The sequence below is a fragment of the Drosophila subpulchrella genome, chromosome 3L, assembly GCF_014743375.2.
Source record: "Drosophila subpulchrella strain 33 F10 #4 breed RU33 chromosome 3L, RU_Dsub_v1.1 Primary Assembly, whole genome shotgun sequence".
NCBI lineage: Eukaryota > Metazoa > Arthropoda > Insecta > Diptera > Drosophilidae > Drosophila > Drosophila subpulchrella.
In genome coordinates, this window is record NC_050612.1 from 11,593,017 (window position 1) to 11,615,057 (window position 22,041).

General features: G+C 40.4%; 2 protein-coding genes across 3 annotated transcripts in view; both read left to right on the forward strand.

Moving 5' to 3' along the window:
• LOC119554607 (chromodomain-helicase-DNA-binding protein Mi-2 homolog) overlaps positions 1-22,041 on the forward strand; it is a 30,083-nt gene that overhangs the window by 782 nt on the left and 7,260 nt on the right. The window lies entirely within an intron of this gene.
• LOC119554610 (RNA polymerase II elongation factor Ell) lies at positions 13-21,645 on the forward strand. 2 transcript variants are annotated; one of them, XM_037865602.1, is made up of 5 exons: positions 13-170; positions 13,153-13,235; positions 13,294-13,669; positions 13,731-13,783; positions 15,637-21,645. In XM_037865602.1, exon 5 carries the CDS (start codon positions 15,949-15,951, stop codon positions 19,261-19,263), a length of 3,315 nt encoding a protein of 1,104 aa, XP_037721530.1. In that variant the 5' UTR covers positions 13-170; positions 13,153-13,235; positions 13,294-13,669; positions 13,731-13,783; positions 15,637-15,948; the 3' UTR covers positions 19,264-21,645. The 2 variants fall into 2 exon arrangements, with proteins under 2 accessions (XP_037721530.1, XP_037721531.1); XM_037865603.1 differs by having other exon boundaries at positions 13,158-13,235.

Here is a 22,041-nt window from a genome sequence, read left to right on the forward strand (position 1 = left end):
CCACCATTTACATTTATTGTTGCTTGGATTGGACGTGGCAGCCATGACGTGATTTCTGAGTTTTTGTTAAACAGATTACACTATTAATTGTAGCGAAAACTGTTAATTAAGGGGAATACGTGCATTATTCGCCACCGCCTATCGTTTGCCAGTGTAAAGCCAGAAATCCAGTGCGTAATATATCCAACAAAAAGAAAGAAAGAAAAAAAGAATAGTGTGTGCAAAAAATAAAAACCTGAAATTAACACGAAATATACATATGTGTATTGTGTAAGAAAGCAAAGCGAAAAGAAAACGAAGCAATAATGTGCATATGCAAAGAAACGAAACAAAGATGCGTGGAATATTGTGGAAAATCTTGTCGCACTTCCACTGACGCACATACATATGTGATTTTTTTCCACTCCCCCCCTTCGCCGACGTGCTCTCTTGATTGATTTCTCCACTCTCTCGCGTAGATGCGTCTCTGTATGTGTGCGTGTTATGCACGCGCGCTCCAGCAAATCGTCGCCGTCGCCCCGTCTCTGTCGATCCAACGAAAAAAAAAAACCCCAAAACCCCGACGCGTCTTAATTAAGTTTAAGAAAAAAACAAAAAAAAATATAATAGTTACGAGAATACAATCATACCAAAGTGCCCGCAAATTAACCAAGAAATAGCCTTTTTGAAACGAGCTAACCAAAATATGCCAACACACAAGTAAGACGAAGAAGAAGAAGCAGCAGCAGCAAAAGAGTAGAGTGTGGGAAAGAGAGGGTGACAATGGAAGTGTAAGTGGAGGGGTGCCTGTCCTGTCTCTTGCAAGGAAATTGCTGGAATGTAATAGTTTGTACGAAAACCGATAAACAATATGCCGCCGCCGTGTAACAAAAAACAGTATTATCCACCCCAATTTCGCATACAATTTATGTTAATTCGTTCGCAGCTGTTCCTCTTCTGTCTATGGCTCTTCTCTCTTCTGTCCCTGCCCCCATTTTCGCCTCTCTTTTTTTCCCCCGTTTGACGCTGTTGCACTGTGGGCGTGTGTATGTATATGTATACGATGTGCGTGCGTGTGGAAGTTATCCTAGAGAATGAGCGTGGGAGCACTTTTCAAAGTGTCTAATTTTAACACTTGTCTCCCCCTCCCACCCCGTGTCTATTCTAATTGGATGTATGCCCAGCTGCCGTTATCCTTCGATATATCGGTAGGATGCCAAACTCGCTCTCCCTCTAACCTCCCATTTCCGTGACGTCAGCATATGTTTGTTCTTGCCCATTTCTCTTTGATTTCACCATTTGCCGGTTGTGCGATCAATTTTCTACCATTTACATTGTGCTCAAGTTGATGAAAGTGTTTATTTCAATACCGCAGACTATTTTACGGTTACTCGACTACAAGTAAACAATAATGCGACATTGCATAAATTGCAAAAGTCAAAAGAGAGAGAGGGGGTGTATGTGTGAGTGTCACCATGTATTTATGCAGTAATGCAATAATAAAAGGGTGTGAGAGGGAGCGGAAGGTATCCGCAGTGACGTATGTATGTAATTTGCCCATACACACTGAAAGAAAAACTGATGATTGCAGATAGGTTTCTTGTAATACCCTGGTGGTTTTATTGAATTAAACTTAATACCCATTTCAACCGATTTCTTGTGTGAACATTCTTGTCGTTTTCCCTTTGACTTCAGAATCGCCCCTTCGAATTTCATTTTCCCATTAAAAGCTTCGCTGTTGCCGACTGCATAAATCTGCCTTAAAAACCCATTGGTAACAACAACAACGTGGCGCCAGCACAAATAAAATCAAAAATTCAATACAAGAAGTGAAAGTATATTTTATGTGTGTGAGCTGCATTTGCCGGTGTATTGGTGGCGATCTTACCTTGCTTTGGCGAACTACAACATGCCATCCCGCTCGCACGCACTGCATTCAATCAAGCCAACAACAAGTGGTGCTTTTTTATATCCGCCATGTATATATATACATACATATATATGTAAGAGTATACGAACGTGTGATGGCATTTCGAAAAGTTTACTTGCGCTTAAAATCCACAAAACTATGAAACACAAATAGGAAGAGTAAATATTATTTTAGCTTTCAATACGTTCATTTTTCGTTCGAAAATCGTTCTCTCAAATAGAACAACACTAGGTCGATTGTGGCTTTTGTTGTTCTTTTCGATTTTGACATTTGACGCGTATATCTCTCGCTCTGTCTCGCCTCGCTCTATCTTTCTCTCTCTCTCTCTGTGTGTGTTTTTTGCCTTTTGATGGGAGCGTGTGTGTCGCTCTTCCAAAGGTGTTGTTTTTGTTTATTTCGGTTGGAGTACACAAACACACACACGAAATCGGCAGCATTTGACATTGATTACCGTAATACCTTTGGCTTCATACATGGTTGTCTGTGTGCCTTTTTAATATTTGTGCAACTGCTGGTTGTCTTGTTATTTTACCTATTTACAGTAATTGTCTTGTTGTCGCTCGGAGAGAAGGCCGCGCTTCAGTTGTTGTTGTTGTTGCTATTTGTTTCAGATTATTGTTACACACATGCAAAGACATCACTCTCGCACACTGTGACAAAACTCAGGCAGCAATTGATATTTGTTTTTTAATTCTCATTTTTGGAAGTCACCGCCACCGCAAACAAATACACATGCACCAGAATGTGTACGAGTTAATTTATTTTTAAATCATTCAATGTACTTGTATGGGAATGTGAAAATTAATCGAAGCTTATCAACGGCTGAACTGATCACATTTATCGATCATTTCGCTTGTTGTGTGGGAGAGCATGAGAATATGTTAGGGTTGTCAGCGTGTTAGAAAAAAAAATCGATTGTTGTAATGATTGTTGTCTTTCAAATTATTTTTTTTTTCAATTTATCAATGATATTGTTATAATTAGGACATTACTTTAGATTTTACCTGAAAATTCGTATATGTAAAACTTGAGATCCAATGTTTTTTGATCGTTCTGATTGGAATGTTTGTTAATTTCCTTTTTGATATATCCACTTAACACATCGAAATCCCTTCTGCATTTCAATGCTTTTTAGCACGGTAGGTGAAAGTGAAGGTCATTAATATTTGCATATGGAAATGTTTACGCAGCGAAAATGCCGAAACATAAATGGTCATATGGCAAATGCTGTTTCGTTTTTGTCTCGTTTCGTTTCGTACTGTTTTTCGCTGGCCATCGGTCGCCATTGTGGTTTCCGTTTCTGTTTCTCTTTCGCTCTCTCATTGCTTCGCTCTTTCTGTTGTTGTCGCTGTTGTTGTTTCTGTGGCAAAAACAGAGTTGTTATTGTTGTTTTAATAGCCTTAACTTAATTGGTTCAATAGTTTTGTAATTGTTATCGAGTTCCGCTTGCGGCCCACTGCAAAACCAAATTTGTGCTTGGGTTGTCACCCAAAATAGGTTTATGGTAACAGTTTATGTTTTCTGGGTGTGTAAACGCAAAAATAAGAAATAGATAAAAAAAAAACAAGCACGCGAATCTATTTGTGTCATTTCCATGCCAAACCACGCGTACTTGGGTCAGAGTATTTGGGTCGTTCCTGTTCTTTTATCGTATTAGCCCATGTAATCGAAATCATCGCTTCGGTTCTTTTTGCGCTTCACTATTGTCTAATTAGCCAATTAGTTGCTCGCTAAGCCAAAGCGACAGCTTATAAGCTCAGCATTGCCAACAAGGTGCATAATTGTTGCCAACGACATTGCCAGCGCCCACTGTATGTTTGTTGGTGTGTTTTTACAGTGGCGGTCAGAGTATTAGCACAGAACATTCAAAATGTTGTAGAAATGTTAAATTTCACCTTGATGTGATATAGGTATAATTAATGCCGTCAAAGCTTGAAATTATATACTTTCAGTAACTTAAAAATAACATGAAATTGTTAATGTATTATTCATAATTTCGAATTTGCGTATGTTTCAGAAATAGTTTCCGGAAAGGGCGTACATAAAATCATCAGAAACTATGAGTAATTAAAGAAAGGAGTGATTCATACTTTGACGTTCACTTTGATAATTATAAATATTTAAAAAACGCTTCTTCAAGTTGAAAATTTCATAAATATTTAAATTTTACTTCATTTGGATAAAGAGAGATATGCTTTCGTAAGATCCCATTAGAAGATCCCATATAAAGCCTAGCTTATTAACAGTATGGAACAAAATAGAGTAGAGATATCTTCTTAACCGCACCTGTATTTCTGTGATTATTGTAATCTGTCGTTAACTTTGGCATAGTTTCGCATAGCTAGCTGAGAAACCAGAAAATAAAACCCAAAAAACCAACATTAAAATTACCAACTCAAGAGACAGAAACAAAAGTATGTAGTTGACAGCAAGCCCTCGTTTTCGTTGTTATAGTTGTTGTTGTTGCTATGGTTGTTGCCACCCGACTTGTTACATATCGCTACAGTTGTAGTTGGTGTTGTTGTGCTGTTGCTCTCGCTTTTGCGGCGGTAGTTATAAGTATGTGTAGTTGTAGCTTGCGGTCTGTTTAGTCATACTCACGCTCGCCTATAATGTTTATATAATTTTTCGTATCTTTTATTTTTCACATGCATACCGCGCGAGGTTTTTAATGGCTCGTTTGTGGGTTGGGTTTTGGGTTTTGTGCACTCAACTCAACAAAAGCGCAGCTCGAGTGCTTATTTTGTTGTGTTAACTCGGTGGGTCTTTCGTTTCGATGGTACACAAATTGTACTTGATAAGAAAACCAACCGCAACATACGCGACTTGTTTCCAATAAAAAAATATTTTAAAAACATCGAGTATCAATGGGTTGTTCAGAATCGATATTATATCTATTAGATTTCTTAAAAGTATTTTAAAAGATGAGTGTACTTTCGTAATAGTATTAAAAATAAAACAGTTTTCTATGACACATTTTTTAAACAAAATGTGAATAATTTTTTTGTCAGTTAGAAATTTTTTAATGAATAATTCAGAAATTTATATTTCTGAAGGTTGTAATACGGAATACTACAGTTTTAAAATTCAATTGATTTCTGGGGCTTTGTCAGTGTCAAATTTTTTGGGACTCCCCGAGGCTCTTCTGTCCTAAGCTGATTTCAGGTTCTATTTATATGCAAAGGTCGTTGCGTTTCTTTTGCCTACTGCTCTGATTCGGCTTATTTTTTGGCTAAATAAAATGGCAACAGACACCGGAAACTCCGGCATATAGACAAGGCAAGGTGATGGCCAAAGCCGACGCTTCCAAAGCTACTTTTTGTGTTTGGTTTGTGTGTATGACACACAATAGGCTGGCATAGAAGTGGAGTATTCTGCGGAAGTTCAATTAGCAACCTACTAATTTTGTAGAAAGAGGGAAAGGAAGCGAAAGCAAGCGAGCAAGTGTTAATTTGTATAGATTTAAAGCTATACCTTGGTTGCATTTGCATTTGAAGAGTCAGTAAAAATTGTTAGCTTACAACTTTTTAAAAATTTAAGAATGTTTATGGATCGCATTTATAAACCCAAATTCTCTTACCCCGAAAAACTTGTATGCAACTGGCGTATGAAGTTATAAATTGGTCATAACTCTAATACATCCCAATAAAGCAGCCGTAAAATTGGTTTAATGAAATATTAAAAAGTTGATTGTACGCTCAATTTGACTGACCTTCAGTAATTTTTAAAGATATAGCCTCAGATACGTTTAAAAGTTTGTATGTTTGTTTGTACGCATATACTGCATATGAGCATCATATATACAAAATGTATATTCATTTTTTATAATGAAAGACAGCGGCTCCAACAGCAAATACAACAGATTCATAACAACCCAGAGAGGGAAATACCAGTCAGCAGTCGCGACTCGCTCCGCTGGTGGTTGTTATTGTTGTTATTTGGTTTCTTTCAAGTCCGTTTGTAGTCCAGTTCCAAATTGCCAACACTGTTGCTTGCTGCTGTTGTTTCATTTTTTCATTAATACCCTGAAACGGGGTATTATGGGGTGGTCCCACCAGTTGAGGAGATATTTTTGGACCTTAATAGTTCTTTGACCAGCATTACATGGCAAGAAAACTAGTAGAACTTTAAACTTTTCGTTATTAAGGTTACTTTTTTGATATATCGATATTTTCGATAATTATCGATTATAATCAAAACCATTGATTTTTACCGTAAAAGTTCTACTTGTAACCCAATTCAAATTCACTGTGATGTTTAAAAGTATTATAATGGAAAAAGTGTTCTCAAAAAGTAGGCCTGGCATAACGTTATGAAATGCATATTTTTAAATTTGTAACTGGGACAACCAATAAAATTGCTAATTTTATTTTTGTTCGATCTCTGGTTTTTTCCAAAGAAAACTTCAAGTGTATTACAAACTTCGGCTTTTGGGGCCCTCCTTTCATGTTTTGTATTTTGGTGTTGTTGTCGGTCTCGTCTTGCCGCTGCTGCTCCAATAAGAAGAAGAAATCCAAACTGAATCTGGGAAGACAAGTTTTCGAAGCGAACGTTTTGAGCACCACCACCACCGCCGCTCACTCTCGACGCTTTTCGGATCGGATCGAATCGGAATCCGAAACCGAATCCGAATCTCTGGTCTGGTTGTGTTTCTTTCTCGACTGGGGCTAAGCCTTCTAGTCGAAACACCATCTCCACCCCACTCCACCAGTCCACCAATCCTCCACTTGGCCACTTCAGTTGGCCATGTTTCGTATCGGGTTTTCCAGTGTTTCGGGCTTTTGGGTGTTGTTTGTTGGTGGTTTTTATTTTGTATTTTGTATGTTTTTTGTTTTGCTTTTCGTTGATTAGCATGCATATGTATTTGTGCTGAAGATATCGCAGTTGCCGACTTGTCGTTACGAAACCACATATAAAAAGTTTTTATTCGAAATTTATTTAAGTTTTGCATTGACGCCACCACATCCAAAGTGCTTTATTTATTTATTTTCTGAAAATTTAAGAGGCTTAATAATTATTTAAATTGAATAGAGTCAAGCGATTAACGAAGACCAGTTAGCAACAAGAAGCATTTTCGGGGATTTTTTCTTTTGGGGCCAAAGACGTATTCTGACTTTTGACTTGGCTTAAGTTAGGCAACACCCTAAAGCCATTACAAAACATGTAGTTTCTGGTAGTTTGGAAATTAATACAATTTATGGATGACAGATTATGACATAGTAATTATATGTAATTATTAATTATGCCAAGCACATAACCTAATTACAAAGATTCTGTTTATTTTTAATTTTCTTGAAAAGTCTTCTGTCGAAAATTAGAAAGCTTGGATAATACTTGTTGGATACAAAAGTATGTGTTTCTGGGCCTATGTATCTTTTTATTTATTCGAAAGTTTGTGAATTTCTAGTCACCCTACTTTAGTCTGGATTCTAAAATTAACACAAAACCTGTTACTGCCACAGGCTACGTAAAACAGCACTGAAAACGTGTGCCGGTAGTTTTGTTTTCAAATCCACATCTTCGTGTGTTTTTCTGATTAAATTTAAATTGCTTTTTATTGTCGTGCTCATTTGTTTTCGTTTGTTGGCTGGACCCAAAAAACCAGATTCTACGGGAGAGAGGCTAGGCTCATTAATACGAGCTTCGTAGAAAAGACATTTCAAAATGGTTTCTCGTTTTGTTTGAATTTGATTTTCTAGACTACAAACAGCTGCTAAAAGCTTTCTTTATCCATCGATTTGATGTCGTTTTTTTTCCGCCTTTCCGCGTAGAGATAAGGTCGTCAAGTAAATAAGCTCACAGACGAGTACAAGTCCCTAATCTAATCTTGGATTGCCTATGTTGAAATTTCAGTTTATGCCAATTCACGGTCAATGTTTTTCCGATCCGTAGCACTCGCAACTCTTTATACACACATATCAGTTTTTGGAAGCTTTACGCATTTCCGTTTCACTTTTTCGCTATAAAACAAGCGAATCTGAATTATGCAATGATCGGTCGGTCGTTGAACGAACTGTTTCGATTCTTTAGCTGTTAGCTCCTTTTTGTATTTGTCATTCTGCATCGAGAACTTGAACAGGCTACAAGTTCATTGTACGCACTTTTTATTATATACTTATGTGCCGTATTCTGCTTATTCTTTTTCGATATATCTTTTGTTAGAGTTCAGTGCCTTCAGATAAGCTTAGGACGAATTGTGTCCATCATAGGAATGTTTTCTCAAAAATAACAATTAGATACACCCGCCAAACGCGCTTCGTATTTCCCGCACAAAAAAAATGCTTTCTTGAGAACTATTTAGGAAGCACGCTTAAAGATTTACGTCAGTATTTAATAATAATAAATGACATTTTATGATTTAGTAATTGTTGTAGTTAAACTCAGTTGATTCACAAAAGTTCGTTTGAAGTTTACTTGGTTGGGTTCGGTAACGGGGTTAAAGCCTTTATTTAGTATAATTGCATAGATGTAAACATTCTAAGTAATATTCTTTAATAGTTAATTATTGAGTTTTTTAAATATCACTGTTTTTGTTCGTTAGAAGTGATTATTTCGATGATTTTTTTCCGATTATCTCGATAACCGGAATCAACAATCGGTGCAGCACTGTTGGGAATTAACCCCGGCAAACGGCATCTGAACTTCGAGTGAGGTACGACGGCATTTAGCACCTTTTTATTTTTACTTTTTATCGTGAAATATTTCCCACTTGATGTGTGACTCACACACTCGAACAAATAAATACTGGCGTTGAGAGCGCATTCGTGTTGTGGGTGCCTTCTCTGGCGTTTTCGTGTTGTCTTTTTGTTTTTTCGGCCTATAAATAGACCAGCGCCGAAGATAAAATTTAAAATATTGCCATTTTATTATATAAAATGGATGTGGGTATGCGATTTGAATCTTTCTCACTCTCTGCACTCTCTCAGTATTGAAAATGCACCGCTTTGAAGGGGGAAAAACAATACGAAATATGTTTGTATGCTTGGTCGTACAATGTCCAAGGTATTTGGGATTCCCGTGTGGGCAATTACCAATAAGGCGTGCGTCGGTTTGCCCGGAATCGCTGCCCCATAAGTCCCCCAACTGTCCGATCCCCAGATCCCGAGCCCGAGCCCCATTCGGTTTGCCACCATACTATATTATCGCGGCTGCTCCGGCAATTGATTATTCACTCCGCACACTCGCACATACGGGGTGTACATACTTGGCCGCCCGATTACTTATTTTACTTATGTATAGTCGTTATTGCTCTCAGTCGGTTGCATTTCAAGCACACTTGTGTTCCATTGCTCTTTTTCGCTCGTTTTTAGTAGGTGCAAAGTCTGTTAATTAGTTGGGACTGCAATCAGACCAGTTCCTATTTTCACTTTCGAGCGTTTTCCGCGAAGTCAATTTTCTAGATGAAAATACCTTCCAGTTTCCCAAGAATTAAACTATGGAATCCGTTAATTTCGAAGCTTAATTTCTTTGTTTTAGCTTTTTAAATGTTTTGATTGTTGCCCTAAATTAATAAAATATAAAAATTCTGTATAAGCTGGGTAGTTAAAATTCTTTCAACACAATGTTCTTGTATAAGTAAGGATCATAAATTAAGGTTGAATGCTAATTTGAAAGTCTAGTTTGTCTTGATAAGAACTCTTCATTAAATGTACTACTCGTTCACATCGCTTTGATTGAATTTAATAAATTTCTTAGAAATCTGAATGTGGTTATTAAATGTAATTTAAAGTTGCCCCTTTGATTGTGAACAAAACTAGTTTACCTAATTTGTATAAAATAACATTTAGATTGAATTTTCACTGACGTCTGAGTTACTCTTGCTATTTTTGCCAGATAAGATAGTAAGGCAATTCTTTCTAATTAAAGACGTAAACGTGATTCTCGTTTGTTCTGGAAAATACTCGGTTCTGCAATAATATTCTCCCCTGCAATTGCTATATTTATAAGTAGTTTTATAATACTTTCCTCCACTTGCTGATAAGAAGCTCATATTTCATTTCTTTCGATAGCAAGTGGTGGATTTTCCTTTTAATGGTCTAGCCCTCGTCGGTCGTTGTTTATCGATCGATCGTTCTGGTATTTGTAAGCGATGATAGGTGGCAACCCTGGGGTTCTGCAAAGATTTCCTATACAACAGACGTTCACCCTATGGCTGTGTGGTGTGTATATACAAACATAGCTGAGAGGCCCGTCCCCGATGATTTTCTTGTTGTTCTTGCCCCATTTCCTCATTGGGCATTGTTATCATTATCACTCGTTTCTGTAAAGAAGTGTAGCACAAAGAAAACTGCTCGTGCACAGCTGACAGCTGCATCGGTCTACGGATATATGTATGTACCTAAATATATGTAGAACCACAGCGACGAGTGTGTCATCTATTTTTCACCCGTGAGATTATACATTTTAACATATGTATGTGCATGCACCTAGGGGAATGGATTGTACGGCGTGTTTAGGAAGGCGTATTCACGTTCGTGAGCGTGTGCGTTTGTCTTTTCTCTTGAGCATTCCATTGCACACGTTTTTCCTCCATCTTTTTCAAAAAGTTTCCATTTAATACACCTCTTTGCGAGTGAGGGTATGTTGATTTGACAGTATTAAAGTATTTCACCCCTAGTAGACAGTGAGTGGTGTTATATCAATGATTTTTATCGATATTAAATGGATTTACATAGAACTTGTGATATTGAACCCTACAAAAGAGTTAGTTCTCCTTTATCCAAATTAATTTATAATCTTGTTGGTGCTTTCTATAAGTAAATTACTTATAAAACAAATCTATTTTAATTGGAACTCAATCTATATATAATACTATTTAAAAGAAGTATAACACAATAGTGATATTTTTCAAAATTCATTATTGAGAGTGAATAAAAAGTAAAATAATTTGATTTTCACTATAATACATATCATTTTGGTCATGCTGACTTTGAACATTTTAGTATTTCATTGAGATTATTTCCTGTAATCTTTAGATTTCTGGTTTCTACTGAAAAAAGAGTTTGTTTGTTGTGCTATCAATCTTCTTGATGCTTTCTATAAGTAAGCTACTAAGAAAACAAATCTATTTTAATTGGAATACTATCTATTTATGGATAGTACTATTTAAAAGGTTTATAAAATGATAATGCCATTTTTGGAAAATCATTTATAATAATGAATAGTTCATAAAATATTTTATTTTTAGTCAAAATATACCTAATTTTGGTCATGTGTTTGGTCATGCATTTGAATATTTTCAGATCTCATTGAGATTATTTTTTGTAATCTTTAGATTCTATTGTCTACTGATTACTGAGTATCTTGAGGTCTGGATGGTGCACTTCCTAGTTGTTCATTGTTTTCCTTTTCCCTGGTTTCTTGGCGGTTGATGGCTCCTGTTTCTGTTTCCTGCGGCCAGCTGTTGTCGATGTCCTCGCATTTCCTTTAGCCCGTCCTTTGCCCCCTGACCCTGTGACGCCTCTTCCTATTCCCCCTTCCATTCACAGCCCTCCGCTCTCCTCACTTTGTGTTGTTCGTATGTTGTATCAGTGCATTGGCCTTTCGGCGTTTTTCCCTCAATGCTATTTGAACAAAAACGAAACTTGAAATTGTATTATGGTTGCTTGGTGGCTGTGCTGCGGCTCTTTGTTGTTTTATATGCACAGTTGAATATATTTCGGCTAATATGTTTAAAGTTGACGGCGAATTTTTGTTGCCGAGGCGGCATACACACACACACACAATACCGTCCAGGGACAGCATTGTATTTACAGTTGAGGGGAGGAAACTAGGGCTTCGGTTTTATTTTAAGAATGGATCAAAAAGTGTAGGTACTGTAACATTCTGTTTTCTATGGGTTCACATATTTGAAACGCAGTTTTATTGTTGAGTTTAAAGGTGGATTTGCAAATATGGATGTTGATAATGTTGTGTAAACTATAGAAATGTAAAAAAATTCTACAAAATGTAAATATTTAAACCAATACTTTTATAACTAGACATTTTTTTAGATATATTTTTAGTTCTAGCCTCATGCTCTGCTCCTATAGTTTTACAATTTGTAAATGAACTCGTAGGGGTAGAATTCTGATCACAGCTGTATCAATAAAACCAGAATTGTGGCATTGGAAAATCTCTCAGAAGTACTTTCAGTAATAGAAAGAGAAATAAAAACCATATTTCAAGGAAATAAATATCCTAAAGAAAATACTTTTGGTATTCAAGTTTTATGAAAGAATTAATATTAATATATGTAATAATGTTTTAAATGCTTGGTCTATATGATGCCATAGTTATAAAATGTTCAGGTATAATGAACCCATTGTTCAAGCCTTGAAAAGTAAGGGTTTGAGTGACTTCACTAAACCTCATTTATGGGCGTCCTTTTCTCGTCAACCATAGTTTTGTACAGTTGAATATGGGAGGTGTTGTAGTATTCAAGGTTTTTCCTACCGACCCAAGATGACATCCTCCTATCTTGTCGCTCCCTTTTGTTTGGCCAGTGGCTGGTTAGCTGCCCTCTCGCTCCCACCCACGGGCAGGTGTGCGCCCTTGACTGTTTATACCTTACTTTAACCACTGACAGTTGGGAAAAACGAAATAGAAATATAGTTTCATTGTGGATTTGTGGAATACACCAGTACAAAATGGTACATGCATGTACGCACGTGTTACTGTGTTTGTGTGCGGCTCAAATTCCTAGCGAAAAAACAAACAGAACCGAGATAAGCCAGGCAAAAAATAAAAATCAACGGTAAAGGCAGAAAAACAGGCACGACGAAAATGCGAACACTCAAAACAAACTCGCACACTAACACACACACTCCACTCGCATTTAAAAGTTAGAAGATCTGCGCTACGGTAAATCTACCTGAAAGCGGAAAATTTTCGTATGCAAAAATGTCAAAAGTGAACAAAAAATACCGAAAACAGCAACGGGGTAAAAATATGACGGATCCGAATGTCGCGTGCTCTGCACTCGCGCACTCTCTTTGCTAAGAGAACCTTGACGGGGTGACAGCTCCGGAGAGAGAGAGAGAGAAGGAGCGAGAGCGCAACGAGAGGCGAGAGCGAGTAACGTAAACACAAAACAGCTGAGCGCAAAAACGTATGATCGCGATCCGCGTAACGCAAAACAAACAAAAAACGAGACAAACGCGCACAAGTAACGGTTTCGCGGCGGAATGGGAGAGTGGAAAAAACTATCTCAAGTGCAAAGCAAATACAATACTAAAGTGTTTTCCATTTTTTTATTACCAAAGTGTAGAGTGAAATTAAGTCGGAGCAGCAACAAGGCAACGGAGCAGCAATATACACACACTGAAAAGCAACAATCAACATACAAGTATGCGAAGTAAAGCCATAAACGTGATTTTATACTAAAATTGGTCACAATTTTGCAGCAACAAGAAGTCAACGTCCAAATTTTAAAGCTCTTTTTCGCTGTTGCTTCCTTTATCGATTGATCGATAGCTCCAGACAATACCATACCCCCATCCAACCGATAATTTGCACTTACCAACACTGCTGGGCGAGAGAGCAGAGCGATAGAGCGCAAAACAGCTGATTGCGACTGGCACACGGCTGTTGTTGTTGCAGTCGCGCTGTTTTTTTTTTCTGTTTTGTTGGAACTTTTTCGCTGCAGCGAGAAAGAGAGCGGCGAGAGAGGAAGAGCAGCACAAACTACTACGTGTGACGTGGTGTGGGGGCATACAGGTGGCAAAACAGCTGTTTCAACAGCAAAAGCAATCTGTTTTTTAGTAGAATACATAATCAATTGTAAGTACGCCCGTGCCTGTTTGCTTCTTAATTCGCCACTAAGCTGAACTATTTTTTATAGTGCCGCCTGCCGTTTCCAGCTAAAAGAAAAAAAAACAAAACTCACAACCAAAAGTAAGCTAACTTAGTATCTTTTTTTTTTGTTTCTCATTGTTACATTTGCTAAGACGTGCCCAGATCACAAAACACACTAGCTCGCTACGAAAAAGAGAGCCAAAACTAAGAGATTGACGAGTGCCAAGTGCGCACATTATAAGATTGCAAACTTGTTTTCATTTCTGCTTCGCTGTGCTTGACTGGCAAAAACAAAAACAACTAAAAATACGGCAAGTGATACAAGGCACGTACATACCAAATAAGCGAGAGAGCCCAAGAGAGGGGCTAAGAGAAAAGTGATCCCCACTCGCTACTTCCGCTCTCTCTCTCTCTCACTTGTAATAAACGAGTGCAAAGAGAGCACCAGCAAAAACAACAACAACTAGCGACGGGCAACCACTTGAAAGCAACTCGTTTCGATTTCATTTAGCAGATACCTTTTGTACGTTGATTAAGATACCTTGGCACACACAGACGCACCACAAAAGAAGAGAAGGCAACTGAAGTGCACTTAAAAACCACACACACTTGACGATAATAATAATAATAAGTTGAAGCCAGAAACATTGAATTCAGAACAGTTCCAAACGAAAGTACAAAAAAATTACTTAACCAAAAATGTCTTGAGTAAAAGTGTCTCGAACGCGTAAAGCGTATCCGTGTGTGTGTGTGGGTCTGCTAGCCAGCCAATACAATCGCAGCACAAAAAGTGGTTAAAAGGCATTAAAATTAAACAATATTCAAGTGCTGAAATTAAAATTTCGTGTGCGTGTGCAAAGAAACGTTTGAGCGCGTGTGTGTGTCTGTGTGCACACTGCGATAGACCAAAACGTACTTATGTATCTATGTGCAACTAAAAAATATAATAAGCAGAGCCAGTGCCAGTAAAATATATAAAAATCAGCGTACAAACACAGATGATTTTTAGCGAAAAAGCGAAAAGGAAAAAAAGATCAAGCAAGCTAGCAGCAGCAACAACAACAACAGTTACAACAACAAGTCGCGGAGAAGCCAATCAAACCAGCAGTTGTCTCGCTTCAACGCGCTCGCTGCGATCGTCGTGCGAGCGAGTGAGTGAGAGAGCGCGAGGCCAGTCACGGACGTGTGCGAGCAGAGCAGAGCATTGATTTGCTGTCTTTGATTTTGCTTATGACCTGAGGTGCTCTCTTACATACAAACATCATCATCCAGACAAACGGGCGAGTGCGAGCGAGAGCGAACACGCGACAGACGCACGCACACACATATTGACACCTGGCGCAGGAGTCGCTGCTTGCGGCACTTTCAACTAAAAACAGCAAGAAAAACAACAACCATAACGGGGAGAGAGGAGAGCGAAGAGCAGTAGCAAAAAGCCTCCGCCCCCCCCCGCAATCACCCGTCGCCCTCGCTGAGTAACATTTAAAAGCAACAAAAACAGGGACAAGAGAGCAAACATACATGCCTACCTTAACCCAATTAAAATACCATATTATTTAACAAAAGAAATTGTGTTATTTGCAAGCAGCAACACACATACAATCTCAACAGCCAAGAGCAAGCAAACCAATCAAGCGAGATAGAGAGAAAGAGAGAGAGAGAGTATATGACTTTTTGAAAGTGTAAAATCCAAAAAAAAAATTGTTGCCTTTGCCATACGGAAGTGAAATTCTTACGGCAAATACAAAGAGAGTCTGCATTCGTCAAACAACAAAGATATTTGTGCAAGCTGAGCTTAAAAAATTAAATTTAAAATATAAAACAAAACGTTTGACAGTTAGTGTCAGTGTGTGAGAGCAAAAGAGAGGGCTGTGCATGTGTGTCACGTCTTAGCAACAACGTAAATTTCAGTTACGATTACAACATACTAAAATCAAGCAATATTTGCACAGAATCAACAATAACAACAACAACAAAACAAGCGAAGCAGGAGAGAAGAGGGACTTTCAGAGAGGCAGCTTCCAGGATCGACCTACCACTTCCAGTGCTTCCCGTCCTTTCCAAGATATCAGAGACCAGAGACGAAGAGCACCAGACCGACCTTCCAAGCAAACCAGCCCCCTTCCACGATTTCCAAGCTGGCCCAACCAACAAACGGCATCCCTCCAATTCCAACCTTCATCATCGACATCATCCATTTCATCCGGGAACGATCGAGGGGCTATCTAATTGCTATCTAATTGGCGGCTAGCTGCGCGCACGTTATGACCAATTCGATTGCGTCAACGAAATGCCTGCCCAATGCACTATCGACCGGCAATTATGGAATGTCCCAGAGCCACCGTTACACCGATGATAGCAAGGAGTACATCATCGTCAAGCTCACCGATTCCGCGTTCCGTGCGATCGAGGAATATCAGCGCGATGACAACGCCAAGCGCCTGCAGCCCGGCCAGCGGGCAAAGATCCAATTTGCCGGCAATACGGGCGTCATCCAGTTCCCGCGACCAGCGACGGATGCTAATGGCATCCCTAATGCTAATGGCAATGGTAGCGACGCCTCCGGAGGAGGAGGAGGTGGTGGTGGACGCAAATTTGGATTCACCATCAACAATATGGAGGGAACGCTGGAGTGCGTTCAACAGCAGCAACAGAACCTCGGAGTCCTCGGAGCGGTCACCCTGCGAATGCGGATCCATGCCAATGACGATGTCTACGATACGACACGCACAAAAATGGCCATTGCCGAGGAGACGGAGAAGAGCAAGTGCATCAGGGAGATCAAGCCGAATCAGTCGGATATCGGGCGTAAGGTGAAGAAGCCGCCATCAGCATTCCAAGCCTCCATGTCCTCCTCCGTATCCGCCAACTCCAACTCCTCCTCTAATTCTGGTTTGACGACGACGACGACGACGGCATTTCATCATCACAGCAACAGCAACAACAGTGGGAACAACAACAACAACAGCAGCAGCAATAGTTTTAATAGCAACAACCATAGTCGTAAGTTAGGTTCATCGCCATTTAATGGCCTAGGCGTAGGATCCAGCAGCTCCTCCAGCAACGCGTTTGCCTCGCGTTCGCCCAATCCCAGCACGCTGGGCGCCAGCGGCACAGTCAATGGCTCTGGTGGTCGCTATGGCGGCGGTGCAGCCTCCACGCTAGCTTCCACATTCGCCAACGGCATCTCGCAGGGCTACAATAACCTGAGCGGCAGCTCGCCAAGGGACGCCATGCCACTAGCAGCAGCAGCAGCGGCGGCGGCATCATCAGGTGTGCCAGCATCATCTGCATCAGCATCAGCCATCTCCTCACGCAACAAGATGCCAAGCGGAGGCCTTACCTCCTCCAACTCCAACTCCTCGTCCTCCAGGAGTGCCAATAACAAGTCGTCGGGCGGCAATAAAATGTCGGATGTGTCCAGGCGCAACATACGCGAACGCCTCATCCATCTGCTGGCCCTGAAGGCCTTCAAGAAGCCCGAGCTCTTTACGCGGCTGAAGAACGAGGGCATACGGGATCGGGAGCGCAACCAGATAACCAACATACTCATGGACATTAGCACCATGTCGCACAACACGTACAATCTTCGTCGCCAAATGTGGAACGATGTGGACGAGAACTGGCCATTCTTCAGCGAGCAGGAGGTGCAGCAGTTGAAGCGTCGCAAGCCGCAGAACCTGACGCCTCCGATGAGCTCGGATGCGGGCAGCTCGACGTCCGGCCAGAGTCCCACATCGACGCACACGGGCAGTCCGCCGCCGCCGTCGTCGAGTAATGGCGGTCCTGGCGGAGTCGGCGGTGGTGGAGCCGGCGGCGGCGGTCTGAAGCGCACCAGCCTCGAGTACGACGAGACTATGTTCAGCACTGTTCAGCCGAAGAAGCAGCGCATCAGTCACTACAAAAAGGACACGCCGCCCTCAAGCACGTCGTACTCTGCTCCAATGTCCATGGGCTCCTCCTCCGCATCCAGTCGTAATCGGTATACACCGCCGCAAAGGCAGCCGGGTCCGTTGGATGATCACAGCACTAGTGACCTCAGCTACAATGTGCTGGACAACATGGAGGAGTTTATGAGCTCGACGGCAGCGGCCACCCAGCAATCGATGGAGCAGCAGCAGCAGCAACAGCAGCAGCAGCAGCATCATCCGAGAACTAGCAGCAGCAGTAGTAGTAGTAGGCGAGGCAGCTCCTCTTTGGCGGGCACCAGCAATGGAGGAGGCGGCAACAAGGATAAGCGCAACTCCACGGGCAGCAATTCGAGCAGCTCCAGTGGCTACGAGACGCAGCAGGATCGGCAGCGTACATCGGCGACGATGTCGTCGAACCGCAGCAGCAGCAGCAATAAGTCTTCATCCGCCTCCGCCGCCCCCTCCTCGTCTACGACGCCGCCGAAGTTGGCGGCCAGTTTTGTACCTGCTGCATCCGGATCCAGTTCCGGATCGGGATCCAGCAAGCAGCGCATGCCGCCCCAGCAGAGCGACTATGGCTCGTACAACAGCAATAACACGCAACATGCGGCCTCCAACAGCAAGAAGAGGACGAGTAGCAGTGGACCCAGTGGTGGATCGAATGGCCAGCGGCAGAGGAACTCCTCTAGTGCCTCCAACTCTGGCTATCAGCAGGTGCCGCCACCCTCTGCCTCCTCCAACTCGCGATCATCGTCCCTCCAGCAGCAGCAGAATCAGCAACAAAAACAGCAGCAGCAGCCACATCAGCAGCAGGCGCAACATCAACAGCAGCAGCAGCAGCAGCAGCCTAATAATCATTACCATCAGCAGGCCAAGCATCCGTCGCCCACGCAACAGCTGGCCGCTGCCGCACATGCCTATGCCCAATCCACCGCGGATGCGGACTCATCCGCCATGCCCCGCTACGACTTCAGCAAATACGTGCCCATCCAGACGCTGGAGGTGCGGCGGCGCTACAAGACTGAGTTCGAGAGCGACTACGATGAGTACCGCAAGCTGTTGACGCGCGTGGAGGATGTGCGCAATCGTTTCCAGGATCTATCCGAGCGTCTGGAGAGCGCCAGGCGCTGTGACAACGGCTACGGGGACTACGATCACATCAAGCGGCAGATTGTGTGCGAGTACGAGCGGATCAATAACGATCGCACCATTGGAGAGGACAAGCAGCGCTTTGATTACCTGCACGCCAAGCTGGCGCACATCAAGCAGCTGGTGATGGACTATGACAAGACTTTAACGGCGGCGGTGGCTGTGGCGCATGTGGAAGTGGTGGCGCCTCCAGCTCCGGATCCAGCTGTCACGGAGGCGGCGGCCAGGCTGGCAGAGCAGCAGAGGAGGCAGCACCACGCTGTCGAGACGATAGAACAGAAGCCGCAAAAGCAACGCCACCATCCCCAGCAGCAACAACCACAGCAGCAGCAGCAGCATCAAAATCCGCAGCAGCAGCAACATCATTTACAGCAGCAACATCTGCAGCAGCAGCAACATCCACAGAATGTGAGTGATTCGGATGACAGTTCGGACAGCTCTGAGTCCAACGATGAAGACGAGGAGTGCGATGAATCCAACTCGAACTCCAATACCGATGACGATGAGGCACGCTACTGATCCTGCTGGGACCACTTCGATGACCATCCGCTGATCCCCCATGTAAAAAGGCAAACAACAAGCAAGAAACTATTATAAATACTACAAACTATTATAGTAAAAATGCAAAAAAAAAAAAAAATCAACAAATGATGATGCAACAACAAACAAATCAACAAAACCGACAAAAACACCAACAAAACCCTTCTTAAAGAAATTGTACTACAAGCAAAAAAAACCTTCAAAAAAATGTTGAAATTATGTTAACAAAAACAAAAACTAAACAAAAAATACAAACTTTCGCGTAAAATAATTTTAATTACATAAAAACATAAAAAAACGAGGGTAGGCGGCGGGCCAGTTCTGCTGCCCTCCGATTTCTACATATATATATATATAATACATATATAAACTATATACATAACAACAAGCCAGAAGAAGACGAGTTGAGGAGGAAACAAAATCAATATTTTTAAAAACGGCGAAAGCAAAAAAAATTATATACGAGTTGTAGACTTAATTTTTTGTTGAGCATATTGAGCAGCTTAAGTAACTAAATGAAAATGAGAACGGAAACGAAAACACCTGGTTTTCCTTGCGTTTTGTGTGTAATAATTATTATTATTATTATATTATTATCAACTTTTAAATATATAGCGTGTATGTTTTTCGTTTTTAATCTAGACTCTTCTTATTTTTATTCTTGATTTTTGTTTAACATTTGTTACAAACGGCAAACACTCACCTCACACAACAACAAAAAGAAATCACATGTACACTACACTACACTACACACGGTACACTCATCGACAAATTTTTTGCATTTTTGGGCATAGCTTTTGTTTTAGATTTGTGTATAGAGAAAGGAGAGATTGAGAGAGAGAGATATAGCGAGCGAGTGGGCCAGCACAAAGTGTCCTCGCTGCCGCCGACTGCACGTGCCCCCAAAAGGTCCTGGATCCAGGATGCAGTGGGATTAGGGATGGGGATTCGGATGGGGATTCGGATTGGGATCGGAATCGGAATCGGGTTCGGGATCTTCGGGGGTGCGAGTAGAGTTAACTGATATTGAGCCAATGTTTGCCTAGGCCTACGATGACCACATTTGAAAAGCGTAACCGTAACCGACAAATAGACAGACAGACACACTGAGAGAAACAGAGAGAGCACCACAGAAACAAACTTGAAAATCATTTGCATATAAGGTTGGGGAGGTAAAATATCAAGGTGGCACAGAGTCCTTTTTGGAATCTTTTTCAATATTTGATCTAGTTATTAAAACTGTTATATTTGGATTTTTAAAATATAGTCTTCAATCATTTCATTGAAAATTTCTTACCAAAAGTGAGGATCATAATCTTTGGTCAGTGTTTATGTTTCCTTTTAACTACAGTTATGATTTTAAAATTGGCTTTGCCAACTTTATATTAGAACTATATTATACAGAAAACAATTTAAATACTTCTAACCACCTTCGAGCTTACAACCCCAATTGAAAATATGCAAAAATGTGTGTAAATTATATATCCCTTTGGTGGTGTTGCATGCGGGCGTGCCTCTAAACAATAGACTGAACTTTTAAACGGCTTGTGTAGAAAAAAATTCTTCTGTTTTATCGATAACTAGTTAATTTGTTATATATTTTTGTGTTTTAATTATACACAGGTTTTTGTTTCGCGTGCGTAGCGTTTATTTTGTAGCCAACACCAGCAGTACCATTACCGAACCGTACCGCATCTTTCCGATCTGTAAACACTCTATCGAGAACTAATCGCATATAGGGACATTCTCCGTACTGACCGAAGACAGAGACTATTTATATTATTTTCGGCTTTGGACTAGTTATTGCTCAAAACCATGAGAGGACTAATAGAAATGATATACTTAATGGTTGTATCACAGCTATGGCGGCCCCTTAAGTTGTTTGCTTTTAGTTTTAGGACAACTCTAAGCGTGTTACGAAAGCTTCCTTAAGTAAAATAAAAGTAATAATATAACAAACTAAATGAAATACAAGCAAAGTGGTTGGAGAGATGATTAAGTCGTCGCTTAAAGATTATCAAATTATTTGCTGAAACTCTAGTGTCCAAAATGAAGATAGAAAGATACGAAACGAAACAAAAGCAAAATAAAAGAAAAACTAAACAAAACAAAGAAGAAGGTTAAGAACTAACACGAAATTGAATAAAAAACCATGAAATTTTAGCTATTTCGTTGCAATATTTTTTATATATGATATTTAAGTAGTAGGGGATGTAAAAACAAACGAAAGGGAAAATCAAATGGAACATTGAGATCAAGTTGCAAAAAATCAAGCGTTTAAAATCGATTCGTAGCAATTACAACAAAAAACAAAATCATATATACAATTTATATACAAGAAAAAAAAACAAAACCACTAAATATATACACAATATATATATATATATACAACATTGACATTTGATAAGCAACAAAAGAAACTTACTAGTTTTATATAAATGCCACGCCCTCATACATAAATAAACCACATATGACACACCCACAAAAAACAAAAACAAGAAACACACCAAACACTGACACACATGAACTAACACAGCAATTGAAAAGGAACTTATTAACGATTAATGATTGTGTAAGCCGAGAAAAGAGGAAGAGTAAACCAGATCAAGAGACATGAGAAAAATATTATTATTATTATTGTAAATCTAAGAGCAAAACCGCTGACAAGACCAGCAGAATGAAAAATCTTACAAAAAAAGAGATATTGTTATATACTAGTAATTATTAAGACCACAAACAACAAAAGAAGAAGAAAAG